This window comes from Mastomys coucha, unplaced genomic scaffold (assembly GCF_008632895.1).
Source record: "Mastomys coucha isolate ucsf_1 unplaced genomic scaffold, UCSF_Mcou_1 pScaffold5, whole genome shotgun sequence".
NCBI classification, from domain to species: domain Eukaryota; kingdom Metazoa; phylum Chordata; class Mammalia; order Rodentia; family Muridae; genus Mastomys; species Mastomys coucha.
The window spans coordinates 8,485,426-8,500,732 of record NW_022196911.1 but is presented as its reverse complement, the minus strand read 5'-3'; the positions used below and the strand labels follow the sequence as shown (position 1 = coordinate 8,500,732).

At 45.5% G+C, this 15,307-nt stretch overlaps 1 protein-coding gene across 1 annotated transcript in view; it reads right to left on the bottom strand.

Annotated features, from left to right (window-relative positions):
- Igf2r (insulin like growth factor 2 receptor) overlaps positions 1–15,307 on the bottom strand; it is an 86,713-nt gene that overhangs the window by 49,969 nt on the left and 21,437 nt on the right. The window contains exons 2-5 of the mRNA XM_031350826.1: positions 14,007–14,146; positions 5,448–5,572; positions 4,245–4,343; positions 1,328–1,460 (exon numbers count right to left, since the gene is read on the bottom strand). Of these exons, the coding sequence (XP_031206686.1) occupies positions 1,328–1,460; positions 4,245–4,343; positions 5,448–5,572; positions 14,007–14,146 (497 nt within the window). The remainder of the gene's footprint in view (positions 1–1,327; positions 1,461–4,244; positions 4,344–5,447; positions 5,573–14,006; positions 14,147–15,307) is intronic.

The following is a 15,307-nucleotide window of genomic DNA, read 5'->3' as shown; positions in this document are numbered from 1 at the left end:
GAGGGGGGAGAGGCAAGTCCAAATCCACAAGACAGGAAATACCAGTCACAGGTCTAAAGTAAATACAAGGCATTGGGGGCACCTTCAAAGTTAGTTTGGGGCTCTGAGCAATTTCCTGGACTGAAGAATGAGCAGTGGGGGACACACAACCCACTTTAAAGACCATCGTAAAGGCTGATTTCTCCCAAACTGCCCAAAATTTGAGGAGAAGGGGTCTAAAATATTTAATGAATTAAAATAAGCCTCCGAAGGATTTGTTTTTAAGGAACAGAAATGTATTTTCCAAATCAAATTTAAGAACTAGGAATCTCAGTGTTTTCCAAATTGAAACAGCACATTGTTGCACAAGTTTATAACCAAACTTAAGTTACTGTAACACTGCATGAAAAACCTGAGATTACCACTGATCACTGACGGTTCTGGGTGGAGTGTAATTATTATTTTTTTAGCTTGTTAATTAGAATATACAAGTAAGATGAAATGTGTATGTATACAATATAAAGAACTATAGATTGGCCATATACCTACCAGCCACTAAGTATCATATACTGAACTGGCTTTTATTCCTCTAAATTTTTTTCTAAGACCAACATCTCATATATAGAGAGAGTGTGTGAAATAGAAACATAAATATATGCCCTCTTTACTTCTTTCTTTCTTTTTAAAATTTCTTTACTTGGCAGTACAATTTCTTTATGGCATGATCACAGCTAGCACAGCAGAAAGACCAGTCCTGATCTACAGGGCTCCCAGTGCTGAGCCCATGAGGGTAGCACAAGAATTAGGGAGGTTAGCAGGTAATAAATAAATCCATAGTAAAACTGTACTGCTCTTCTAAGATAGAGGCCTTCATTTACAGCCTCTGGTTATCAAGGAGAGATATGCTGGCCTCTCACACAGGTCTACAGAGAACACCAGAGAGGTCATCCCACCCCAAGCACACACCACAACCACATTCTTTGAGCCTTTGTCATCCCTCAGCCCTTTTACTCAGCCTCCAACTCAAAGCCAGAAGGTTTAGGTAAACACAGCAAACTGAAACAAAGCTCACCATGGAGCCTCAAATCCCAGAGTATCTGGCAGAGGAAATGTCAAACAGAAGGTTTTCCAATAATCTGGCAGAGAAAACCTCCAACAATAGCTTGAGTAGAATTTGTAGAGTTGGTAGAAGGAAAGGATCAGACTTGCTGAGGGAGACAAATCCATCTCTCCAGAGAACACCTTTCAGAACAATAGCTTTCTCAGAGATCTAATGAGGATGTGCATGTCAAAGGGGTCAGGGCAGGCACTGACCATGCCCCACCCTTCTTCCTAAACCAACTCTTACCTATGTCTCTGCACACGTTGATGAACAGAGACGTGTCAGGATCAGAATCATCTACCAGATAGCCACCATTTAGCTTGATCAGTGGGTTTAAGTCATGCTTCTGTAACTTGTCATCAAAGGCATAGCATGGTACCTGAGGAAGCAGAGAACACATGAGCCACTCTCTTCATCCCAGAACTCAGGGCTGATAGATCACAAACTTGTGATGGACATACACAACAGTGATTTCTGTCCCTTATGTATAGAATAAACACAGTTCTGTCAGGCATGGTAGTGCAAGCCTTTAATCCCAGCACTCAGGAGGCAGAGATAGGAGGAGCTCTGTGAGTTCAAGGCCAACCTAGTTTACATAGTAAGTGAATGAGAGGCTGTCTTAAAATACAGCTCAGTCCTCTAATACCAATTCCAAGGTCTCTCTCCCCTTCTTAAGCCTGTATGTCTGCAATCACCTCCTCTCACCTGCATCACTCTTCTTTTCCCTGTCCTAGACCACTTCCTTCAGCTACAAACATCTGCTGACTTACAAGGATCTTTTCTAGTTCCTGAATCTCCCTCAGCTACCTTCCATCTCTGTAGCTTAGAGAAAAATTCCTTGAACCATCCCTGTCCTTTGTTTCCTCTTACTAACACTGTTATGTCTGGGTGCTTGCCCCTCACCACACCAAAACCAAACCTGCCAGCTAACTTTGCCTGTTACCAGATCTGAAGATCATTTCCTAGGCTTGCCCTGGTCTCATGACCACAATCTATTAAATAAAGCCCTTCATTCCCCTTTCCTTTGGATTCCTGGCCAGAGACACCTGGTTTCCTGCTGCTTCAACTGCATCCTGGAAATATCCCCTCACCACCCTTCTGATTCTAAATGCAGGGGTGGTTCTGGTAGGAATGTCCATGCCATACAAGCCTGGAGTCCTGAATTTAAAGGGTAGAAGGTGAGAACCAACAGTATCCTCCACAGTATCCTCTGATCTCCACATGTACACCATGACACATGCATCCACACATATCAGGCACATACAATAAGCAAAATTCAAAATAATAATACAGAAGTGCTCCCAAATTTACACCTGATCCTATTGCCCTGTTCCAAAGGGTCATCCCTGGCTGCCCTTGTAACTAGCTCAAATATCTGCCAGATGACCCAGATCTGAAGGATCTATTGCTCTTACCACACAACCACCATTGCTGCCTGGACACAGAAATCATTTCAAAATACTGAAGTGTGCTTATAGTTTCTACCAACAGCATGCTCTCCTCCATCTCAGTCAGTGAGGGGAGGCGGGACTATTAAGTGACCTGGGGTCAAAACCATAACATGTGACTATGGCCTGCATCCAAATGACGGCTAGTTCTGTCAGTCCTTTATGTCTTCACTTCCTGTCACCTCCACCTTTGTCCAAACTACCAGAATCCAGCAGTCGCCAACAAGTCCTGCAATTCCAGCTTTTATTCTCCCTCCTAGCCCATGACTTCACAACTACATGATGAATCTTTCAAAACCAAAGCATAGGTTCCCTGCTTTAAAAGGTCCTTACTACGCAGGAAGAAAAGCCAAACTCTACAAGGATGCCAGCCTCCTCCACACAGCCAAACAGCCTCCCTGATATGTGGTAGAGGTGGAGTAACTGTGACAGCAAGGAGCAGGCAAAGAATTCCAGTTAAACACCTAATTCCTAGAAAAATGATGGCAAGAAGGCTAATTGGGCTGCAGTCAAGAACAACCAAGGCATGGATAGAAGACAGACAGAGTCCTGCAAACCTGAGGACAGCCTATGCTATATAATGATTTCCAGACCATTTCAAAAAGAACAGCAAACCCAAGTACTCCAAATCCCACAAATCAGTGTCACCGCATAAGCAAGAACACACAGAAACGTTCACTCAGAAGGCAACAAGCCATCTGCTGTGAGGGTGGAAAACAAGCAGCAGCCCTCCAGCCAGACAGAAGGAAGCCAGTAGCAGAAGCAACAAGGTGGCAATGTCAAAAAATGGAAGACAGGGAAAACCTGTCCCCAGGAGCTGGCCGAGAAAGAAGGATAGCTGTAAACGTTGGAGTATAGCCAGGTAGTGGCTCATACCTGCAATCCCAATACTCAGGAGGCAGAGTATCTTGGTTACTTTTCTCATCTTTGAAGCAACTTAAGGAAGGAGGGATTTATTTTGGCTTTGGGTTTCAGAACATGGCTCCTCATGGTAGAGAACAGGAGTGGGAGGTCACTGTCACATTTAGTCCACAAGGAAGTACAAGACAGAAGGATGCTGGTCTCAGCTCACTTCTGCTCTCTACTCACTCCAGGACCCCGGCCCATAGCATGCTGCTGCCCACACTCACGATTTGTTTCCCTACTTCAATTAATCTAATCTAGAAACCCTCAGCCACATCCCAAGTCTGGGATTACCTGGGCTACATGAGACTCTGGCAATGAAAACTAGCAGAAAAAGAATCATCCAAGTGAAACATTCCATGGGTAGGGAGCAGGTGCAGAGGAAGATGAAGCAGTGAGGCTCCTGAGGGCCCAAGGGGTGCAGAACAAAACCTAAGGCCAAAACAGACTGTGTAGTGCTGTGTGCACTGAAGCTCCCTAGAAGAAGTTCCTAACAATTAAATCTCATGGTATCTCTGTGCAAATGGAACCTTACATCCATAGAAAGAAACTTTCACCTCAAGGGACTGTACTAAGTAATTCAAATCTTTCCCTTGAGAAGTCACAACTTTCTTTCTAAGAGGTTATTCTAATTTTCTATTTTTTTTTCATTTATTGAAAATAGATTTTTTTTTCAGGATACATTCTGATTATGGTTTCCCTCTCCCAGCTCCTCCAAAATCCTCCCCACCTCCTCTCCATCAGAATCCACACCCTGTCTTTCAAGCTCTCCAGAGTAAATTTCATGACCAAATAGTCTCAAACCCCATTACCTCTTTATCAGCTTTAAATATGTCTTTCTTGCAGGCTGCAGTAGTCCTCCACTCAAAGTAATGCACACAATCTGTGGCAGTTACAAATTCAGGAGTTCCCTATTTAAAAAAACAAAAAGAAGAAGAATGTTAACATACCACTCAATAATACAAGTTTGTTTTTAACTTAAAATTTTAAATTAAATTTCAGTAGATTTTAAAATCTACTGAAAATAAGGGTACAACAAGAAGAAACATAACTGCCTTATTTCAACAAGGTTACCAAGAATGTCCCCCAAACAGAAAAGCTAGGAGATGAGAGTTTCCAGACATCCTGTCTAACTGACTGCCCAGCTGCCCCAATTCCACAAGCAGAGTAAACTCATGGGAAATTATCCATCTCCTTCTTCTCAAGAGCCAAATGGTCTCTGAACCGAAAAAGAGCAAAATCGGAGCCAGAAAGTATGACTTCATACATCCTGTAAGAAGGTCCCTGAGGAGCCCATGAGCATCTGAGCCTTGGTAGGCTCACCAGATCCCACCCCCAGACAGCCCCTTCTGGCAACCAGACCAATTAACTCTAGGTAACCACTGCACAGTGATAATATAACTTCTACCTTCCCCAACCCATGAGAAAGACAAAGGTGTTCACCTCCAAGTCCTGTTTCTCCTACAGTGAACACCAAGTTCTTAAGAACAATCAACAGAAGTAAATCAGCAGCTAGCTTGCTCTGCAACATGACCTCCATGGTTTATGCTGCCACAAATAGATTTTAAGATCTCAATTTGCACAACAGTGTGGCTACAGGTTGGTCTAAAATTAACATTCTCCCTAACTCAGGTTTTACTCCAATTCTAACCATCTTTAAGATTCGCTTAGTTGCAAGGCTGTGGTGGCGCACGCCTTTAATCTCAGCGCTTGGGAGGGAGAGGCAAGTAGATTTCTGAGTTCGAGCCCAGCCTGGTCTACAGAGTGAGTTCCAGGACAGCCAGGACTATACAGAGAAATCCTGTTTCAAAAAACCAAAAAAAAAAAAAAAAAAAAAGATTCGCTTAGTTGGTGGTTCTGGATGGTAGGCAGCATTGTGATGTGAACATCAACTGTGTTGGGGGGTGAGGGGGACGTATTTGGCCATTTATTCCTCCAGGATCTGAATTCCACTAACAAGAACACCAGAAGGGGAGAATGTTCTTAATAAGGAGCTTGAAGAGGGCCCCACTTACCAGGGTCTTCCCACACAGAAATGTAATGCTAGTCTGGATTCTGTGCTGTGAATCTAAAGCCTGGCAGCCCGTAGTGGTGTTGAATTCCAAGAGTGATCTGGTTGAACTTCTCAAAAGTGAGTCACCTGTTTGGAGAGGATAAGAATGAAGGCACAATGAACAAACAAAAAGGCACGTAGGCTCTTCTCTCACAGATAAGGACTAGGCAAGCCAGGAATGTTAAACACGCAGGGTTGTCTTTCAAAGGGAGAGTAGATAACCGGTTTCCAGCCCAGGAGGCTGGGAGCAGGGGTGGCTAATAGCCTGGTGACCTCTGTGCTGTCTCTGTATGGCCAGGCCACAGCAGCTGCCCCAGACCCCTCCCAATGAGCCTGCTTCCTTAATCTATAGATTATATCTATATGGAAGACTAACTTAAACCTCAAAAAAGATTCAATGTAGTCATGAGTAGAGATTTATTGTACACGTGGGATTGAGTTAATTAAAACCAGGTAACTTTTTTTTTTCAAATTGTGCTTTGCTTAAATGTGCCTAAAATAAACTGTAAGAGTCTCAAATTTTGAACCAATACTGGCAACTGAGTCGTGTGGAAGAGAACTGCCTGCTTATCTCCTACAAAACTATGCTTTTGGTGGCTTGGTGGTCATGAAAACCTCCACAGGAGTGGCACTGCATACTCTGTATCCAAGTAATGGAAAGACTAAGGGAGGTGTATCTCTTTCTGTGAGTTCAAGGCAAGCAAGGGCTACTCAATTAGACAACAGCTTTAAAACAAAACAAACAAACAAAAGAAACATAACCATAATATCTGCTGCTCAAGTCTGCCTGAAACATCTGGTCTCTCTGGTGTCCCTCCCAACCTTTCCGACCTCCTCAGCAAGCAATTTATAGAAACACTTACAGGGCTGTAAGGCTATCAAAGGCACAGGCTCCAGGCTGGAGCAAGAGGAGGAGCCCAAGCCCGGCAAGGCTGGGCTGAGCGGAGGGGGATTAAGTGACACGGTTGGGGCGGAACTTAATAATCTCCACCCCCTGCCGGGGCTTCAACATTATATCTATCCCTCCTTGCTCTAGCGGGCAGCAGGAAGCACACCACCGCCAGTTACCACGCAGACACCCAGGGGAACTGAGGTAAGCTAGGGTTCCCCGCACTTCAGGCGGCAGTGCGAGGGGAGGATTCTGCAGATGGAGGGTAGGATTCCATGTAAGGGGAGGATTCCACGCGTGAGAAGAGTATTCCAAAAAGGGAGGGTTCTACAGGAGGGGAGGGCTCCATGCGATGTGAGGGTTCTACTCCATCCGGCAGCTCGAGGGCTCCAGCCAAGAGTTCCAGGCCGCGCAAAGATTCCCCTGTGCGAGGTTCAGTGCTAGGGTAAAGGTTTCTGGGCTACATGAGGACTCAGCATTAGGATGCCCCGCTACTCACGAGGGTTCCGAACTACATGAGGGCCGGTCGAGAGCCAAAAGCCACGGTGCTGCCGCCATGCCGCGTCAGCAATAGGAAAAGGGATGGGAGGGTCCAGCACGGGCGACTGCTACTCGCGGAAGAGGAAGGCTGGGGGGCGGGGTGGTTACAGGCGATCCAGAGCACGAGGGTGCCACGCTGCGCAAGGGGGGGAAAGGGGTCCGTGCTAGGGCACCGCGCTGCTGGAGAGTTCGGGGGAAGGGGAAATCAGAGGATTTCTGCACTATCCGCGTTGCGTGCAGGGGAAGGGTTCGGTGGGTTCCGCGGCACTGCGCAAGCCAGGCTGCCGCGCTGCCCGAGGGGTTCAGAGGATTTTAGCGTGATTCTGGTTGTGCCGTGACTCTGGTTGTGACTCTGGTTGTGCCGAGTTGTGCCAGAGGCTAAGGGTGTAGCGCAAGGGGAGGCTTCGGAGGGTTTAGAGGGTTCCTCCGCTGCAGTGCGCTGCCGCGAGGCTTCGGAGAATTTTAGCGCGGAATCCGATTCCGGTTGTGCCGTGATTCTGGTTGTGCCGAGTTGCGGTGAGGGGAAGAGAAGGGAAAGCTCGGAGGGTTCTAAGCTATCCTGAGGGTACAAAGCTGTACAAGGCCAGGGTTCCGAGGGTTCCGTAGCACTGCGCGAGCTCAGGTGCCGCGCTGCCCAAGGGTTCGGAGGATTTTAGCACAATTCTGGTTGTGCCGTGATTCTGGTTGCGCGGAGTAGCGCAAGGGGAAGGGAAAGAGAAAGCTCAGAGGGTTCCGAGCTATCCTGAGGGTCGGGAGGATTCAAAGGGTTCTGTGATGACGGCCAACACTCAAAAAGTGTCGTGTTGCAGGAGGGGCGCACTCAAAAGTGCCACATTGCAGGAGGGGCGCGTTCAAAAGTGCCGCGGCAGGGTTTGGGAGTTTGGCGCTATCCTGGCTATGTGTGAGGGTACCACGCTGCTGCGCAAGATTAGGGTTCCTCATTGGCCACACAAGTGAAGGTGCCCCACTAGAAGACAGGAGGAGAATTCGGAGGGCTCTGCGCTATCCAGGTTGTCCTTAGGGTCGCATGAAGGTGCCACATTCTGTACACAGGGAGGGTTCAAAGGGTTCAACCCTCAGCACATTTCGAGGGAAGGGTTTAGGTTTCATGTTATCTGCTGCCTAGTTGTGCTAGGGTTCAGCGCAAATCTGGGTGAGGGGCCGTACATTGTTGTATTCGATGCAATCAAGTTGCCATAAGTTGGCCTTTGTGCTAAGGAGTGCCTTTAACCCAAGGCTTGTTTGAGCTGTAGACAATAGGGCTAATGAAAGATGGGCCATCTGTCCAGTCATACCTGTACCCTTGACCTCCGCCTATGCCTAGGTCCACCCATTTCCTCTAGTCTAGTCTGGTATATAACCATAATGGTCCCATTTTCATAACCTGGAAAGACCCTTCTGCCTTTGTCACCAGGACCAATTATTATCTTCGTGCCCACCACCCACGTGCTACCCTACCCACTACGGTCTTTAGGCTATTGCTAAGTGACTACTACAAACAGCTCTTTTAATAAGTCACCAGTTCTCATCACAACACTCCTATTCTCAGTTACTAAAAAGCCTAGTAGTTCTTATCACTTATCACTCGGTCCAAAACCCTGGAAAATCAACCAGTCCATTGTTCCCACCTCCCCTGTTTGTACTAGCTGGTTTTGTGTCACCTTGACACAAGCTAGAATCACTAGAGAAGGAGGAGATTTGATTGAGGAAATGTCTCCATGAAATCCAACTGTAAAGCAGCATTTTTCTCAATTAGTAATCAATGGGGAAGGGCCCCGCCCATTGTGGGTGGTGCCAACTCTGGGTTGGTTGCTGGTCCTGGGTTCTATAAGAAAGGAAGCTGAGGCAGCCATGGGTAGCAAGCCAGTAAGCAGCACCCCCACACACACACATACACGCCCCCCATGGACTCTGCATCAGCTCCTGCCTCCAGGTTCCTGCCCTGCTTGAACTATGATGTGGAAGCGTAAGCTAAATAAGCCCTTTTCTCCCCAACCTACTTTTTGGTAAAGGTGTTTCATCACAGCAAGAGAAACCTAGAGTAAGACACTATCCTACCCTCTTCCCTACCCTATTCCCCTTTCCCTGATATCCAACTAGAGTATGTCTCGGATCTATCCCACTCCTTTCTAACACCTAAATGGCAGGTCCCCAAAAAGTCATTTTACTTACCCTGCCACCACAAAATTAAAGGTTAACCCCTGTCTACTTTCCCAGGCTCAAGAAGGTTCTTCCAGTTTCATTACATACTTCTAAGCCCCACCATTAAGCTCATAATATACAGGCTTCCCAGTTCCTATCAATCACTGAGAAATAATCATCAACTTCTTTGTCTACCCCCTTTCCTGAGTACATTCCAAGTTCTGCTTCTCCTGGATGCAATACAGAAAGACCTATAGCTGGCCCTGGGCCCTGTACAGCTTTTCCAAAAACACTTGACATCCTTTAGTTACAAGGAACATTCCAGACCTTCACTCTGGTCCAGATGAGCAAATCATCCGTAACACTATACAGCCTGAGTTTATCTGGCTCTCAGGCCCAGGCCCCTCCCTAACGCCTGAAACCCCCTGCTGACCTTCCTGTCTGGAGCCTTCTTCCACTTCTACCCTCCTGTGACTGAATAATTACCAAATTAACTTGGACAGCCTTACTCTCCTATGGGCCACCCAGTTCCTGGATCCCAACCAATTATGCCCTCAACAAGAGCCCTGCAATTTTTCATTCCAGTGGTATTGGAACCAGGGCCAATACCTCTCCTGGGCCACAATTTGACCACCTACAGTCTCTTGAAAACATAAGGGAGGATGGGAAGACACCTACTGTTGTGTTGATTCTGCCATCCCAGGAGCACAGGCAGAGGCACCCACAAAGGGACAAGCAGTTGAGTCCCATACGGGAAGGGGGTAACTGAAGGATGGCATAATTTGGGAGCTGCCCAGGGAAAAACCCTCCATGTGGGGTACCCACAACTTCAAGTTGGGCTTATACATCCATGGGGCAAAGGGCCTCCTCCAAACTTTACAACTGTCTCTAGAAGCAAAAAACATTTCTGTTCCTGTGAACACAAAAACCCAAGACTGAGACACCACAAGGACTGTCACCCCTTCTTTAATCTCAACACTCTTCTCATAGAAACACTACCACTGGCAAATTGTAGCCATCTCTTGCTGTCTATGATCCAGGGCCGGGGAAAGACTCCTGGATTTGTCTGAGAGCAGCCAAATAACTTATACTAGGGTAGGCATTCAACCTAAGACACACCAACCATAAACATATAAAACCCTGGTAGCAGGACCCCTGGCTGGGACAGCTGGGGAGGCCAACTGAATTCAGGACCAGAAACAAACCATCCCCACTTGGTTCCCAAGGCAAGGGTATCAATGGGACTTATGTGCATATCAGAACAACACTCCCATGATTGCTACTCCAGAGGATAGTCTTTCTCACCCTGGACTCAGATGTTCCAGGGTTGGGAAGTCTACAGATATCTTGTCTGTCCATAACAGCCAGAGAAAGAAACTCTAAGCTATTCCCTGTCCACCTGGGAAAGACCTAGCAGGGACATCAGCCACCAGCGCACCAGTGACAGGTCTCCAACAGGTACAACACAGATAACTGACCAATTAGGTTAGACCTGACCCCAGTATAGCAAATGGTGGTCACCTTACAAAATCCAATCCATGCCTTGGCTGCAGTGATCCTCCAGAAGAACGAGTGCTGAAAAGGGGAACAGCTGTGCCTGCCTAGGGAAGACTGCTGTTCACATGAACCTTCCAGCCCAGCAGGGGAAAGCCTAACAATTGTTAGGAGAGAGAGAGTAGAAAAGAACTTCAATACCTGACTATTTGGGGACTATGTGGCAGGCCCAATTGTTCATTTTTATAGCTTTACTCTTTTGTTCTCCTTTTCAGCTGTCTAACCAAGTTCCTCCAACAAAGGTTCCAAGTTTTTATTGCCAAGAGGGTCACCAAACTCTTCATGGCCAAAGGGTACCAGCCCTTTTATACAACCTGGAAGGTCAATGTGCCCCTACCACCTTTAAGACCTTCATAGCCATCCTCTAGATTCTAAGGCCTAGAAGAAAGCAGTCTTCTCAGAAACTTTTTCCCTTTGCCTCTTGAACCAGGACATTGGGTAATACCCTCAGGGCACGAAGAACTGAGTCAGGCTGTACTGAGTGATAACCCAGCCTCACCTATCCCTCCACCTGCAAAAAAACAGTATGCTGGGTATGGAAAACACAACTCACCCTGCCCCCAGTTAAACCACAAAAACAGCTGTAACTTCCTGATAGTTCTGTGTACGAGTGGTGTGTGCATGTGATGTGCATATTTCCCTTAGTCCCTCTAAAGTCGCTAAGCTAATCTTCATTCTCTGTTTCAATTAGCAGTCTCAGCCTCTCAAGATGGAGGCTGAGTATTCTTACAAAGCCCACCAAGATGTCCTGGAGCACACTTACCTTAGACTAAAAACAATATTTGTATTTTACTAATTAAAACAATGAATCTTATAGCGACTCTTTCCAGAGTCACTATAGGACCCATTTTCACTTCTAATCACTTAAAGTTTAGGTCAGATGGTTTATGTGCAGTGCACAAACAACTACACAGAGGAACCATGTGGTCAGTACGTAAATCTGGTTGTGTACATCCATTGTCCTTTCTTCACTCCTTTCCATCAGGTAGATACAGTTACACAAGTTCTAGGAGTTTCTTAATGGCTCTGCTCAGCTGTGTGCTCCTCCCAAAGATTCCTGTGCCCACAGCTCAGCCTCATCTCTATTGGATCCTGAAGTGGGCCTTCCTGGGCTCCTAACATTCAATAAATAATATGGCATGCCCTACCCAGCTCCACCCCAGCATGAATTGTGGTGCTTTGCCAACAGGGACAACTGCAATCATGAATTCCTGGAAAGAATCTCTCCCCATAAACTGATCTACTAATAAAAAACTTATATGACTATAGACAAGTTTATAGTAGTAGTATAGTTTATAGTAGTGCAAGGTTGCCTACCCCACAGCCTAATTATAATTTCTTTTGGGGGCTATCTTTAGCCTCAGCACCAACACACACACACACACACACACACACACACACACATTCATGTCCCCCCAAAAAACAAAAACAAAACCATTCCTTGCCTACCTCTGCAGCAGACCTAACCTTTCGATGCTGTTAACTTAGGAAAACCCTATTTGCCAGCAATGGATGTTAAGGCAGCTAACAAGTGACATCTGAGGCCTTCTGCTGCACCCTGCCTCTCTGATGTGCTCACCATGCTTTTTGTTTCTATTGTCTTGATTCACTACTTCCACATGGGAAGTGCAGCCTGAGATTAGTACAGGCACTGTCTTCCCAGGCCTTGGTCATTCACATTTGGCTCCATAAGAAACTCTGTCTCTTAGTCCCTCTGAGGTAAGAGCTGTTTTTTTTCTGTCAAAACTGTAAAATCACAAATGTGATTTAAATGTAAACCATTCACTAATGTACTACTGAAGTCTAAAGCCATGGCACAATTACTGTAAACATGGGTTTGTCTACTTTTCTCTGCCTATTTTTGACCTGCCTTTTAATATAATTACTGAAAAACTAGTCCACTTTTAGCAAACTTAATTTTTAGATATTGATAAATAGCCATTGTTGGTATTTTAAATGCTCCTAATTTCAATGACAAAAAAGACGATTACAATCAAATTTAAAGTAATAATAATTTGCCCCCCCCTTTTAAAAGAAACGTTTTTAAAATGACAAAGAATGCAGTTATCAACAGGAGAAAGAGGTCTCAACTATCTCTCAGAAGTTTTGATGGTGTAGGTCAAGAATAAAATGAGACTGAACTACTGTACCAGCAACCTAACTCATAACCTACTACGGCTGCCTTCAGCTCTTTCCAAGATTAATCTGTTAATTATGCTCAAAACTCACTATTCCCACTCCCTGGGCAACACTGCCCACAGACATCTAAGACCCAGTGTCCTCCCTTCCTAAGCACATCTGCTTTGACCCGTCTCAGTGGGGACTGTTCCTCACCAAGGGGTCCTGGCCTTCAAAAGTCTACTCAAGAATGATTGAACCAAAGAAAGGAAGGGCTTGAGTCCAACAACTATCCTTCACTGTGAGGCCATAACACCAGTGCTTCCTTCCACCAAGAGATCATGAGGTACAAAGGAAATGGAGATGAAGGGGGGAGGACAATTTAAGACAACTTAGGGCTAGAGAGATGGATGGCTCAGTGGCTAAGGTCACTTGTTCTTCAAGAGGACCAGAGTTCAGTTGCCAGAACCTACACAGCAGTCCCAAGGCGTCGGTGCCCTCTTCTGAATTCCCAGGGGACTAGGTGCACACACATGGTACACAGATGTACAGGAAAGCAAACATCCATACATATAAAATAAGAAATTTAAGAAAAAGGTGAAAAGGAAGAGCCATACAGGTAGAAAACATCTTTTCATATTCAGCACTCACCCTATAATCCTTCCTAATTATTGACTGCATGCTACTCACTGCATGGGAATAACTTTATGTTACCTCATACTGGATATTCAAATTGAAAAATCAAATTAAACTTATAAATTTTTTTCCATGTCACCTGCATGTGGTAGCCAGTGGAAAACAGAGAGTTCAACATGAGCCATCCAACATGGGTACTGGGGAAAAAAAACCTCAGGTCCTCTGGTCTGGAAGAACAATAATGTTCTTAACCACTGAGCATCTTGCCTGCCCTAAACTGTCTTTTACCATTTTTAACTATTATAAAAGCCACCTGGGTGTGGAAGAGGTGAGACACTTTCAGAGTAAGCACATCCTGCTTTTATTTTTTTAAGGTATTCTGAATGCCTAGGAGCTGGAGGTGGCTCTGCAGGCACAGCACTTGATCCTCTTCCCAGCAACCAGGCCGGGGATTCACAGTCACCTGGTAGCTCCAGCTCCATCTGACCCCGGCAGACTCCTGAACCCACAAGACAAACAGCCAGAATGCTCTTTTTAAAAATGTCTACTATCAGACACTACATTAATTACTATATTATAAACATGCAAGTGTGTATACAGCTGTATCACAGGGCATGCTCACATGACAGGAGCTTTACTTACCCACTGAGCGACAGTTTTCTGTCTTTAGGTTACACATACAGATAGCACTTGTCCGCCCACACCTGGAAATATCCACATTTCCACAGATGTTGATTTTATAAACTGCATTATTTTTGGAGTCAACAGCTTCCCATGTGTAACTAGAAAGAAAGAAAGAAAGAAAGAAAGAAAGTTTGTCATTGTTATTGATCTGAAAATAATACCTTCTCTCTAGTCTGGCATTCTACCCATATTTGCTTCGACTACTACAAATAAGAAGTTACTTCCATTAACCAAATATACCAAGTCAAATGTGGCGGGCAAAACCTTTTGAAAAGCAGTACCAGCTAGCTACGAAGCCCTCAGACCACACAAACCCACCCTTGTTGTTCTAAGAACATCAACTCCATTAAGCAGATAATAGAATATACTATGTGTGAAGTGTGACTGGTCCAGTCACCCCAGAGTGCTGAAGACCCAAATGACTATTATTTTAGTTTGCTTTGAATTATTATTATTTTATGTGTATGGATGTTTTGCCAATGTGTCTATCGTGCACCACCTATGTACAATGCTCAAGGAGTCCAGAAGGTGTCCATCCCTCTGGAACTGGAGTTATAGGCATTTGTGAGGTTCCAGGGAGTGCTAGGAATCAAACCCAGGTCTCCTAAAACAACAGCCAGGGTAACTGCTGAGCCACCTCTCCAGTCCCTCCATGGGACTGTTAACTCTCAAGCTTTTTAACCTCTTTGAGACTGGTAAAACTTCTGATGCCCCTGCCTCCACCTACTGAATGCTGAGATTACAGACTTATACCACCACATCTAGACTTATGTGGTCTGAGGACCAAACCTAGGCTTAGTTGAACATTAGACTCTATCAACTGAGCTCCATCCTCAGTCCTGGGGTTCTTTTGTTTTGAGAAACTAGCTGTAATGTGTAAAGCAGGCCGCTTCTGGTACAGACTACAGTCCTGAATGGCAGCCATGCTAAGAATTGCCATCTCCCTCACAATGAGGTAAGATCTACTGCAAGCTGACTCACTACAGAGCTAGATCATCGGCAGAAGGCACTCTAAGACACCTGGAATAGAAGTGTTCCTTCTGCCCCAAGCAAATTATTCTCAGTCCTCTACTCTTCCTTGGGATTCATTTCCTCAGCAAAAGTAAAAGGAGAAAAGGAAGAGAGTGGGTACAAAGTTTCCTGAAAGGCTAAATCAGATTTGCTGGGATAAGCTTACCCAGAAGTAGGGAAGTGAGCCAGCTCCCGCCTATTCCCAATGGATCACATTTGGCTCTTTAAGTATGACCTCACACAAGTAC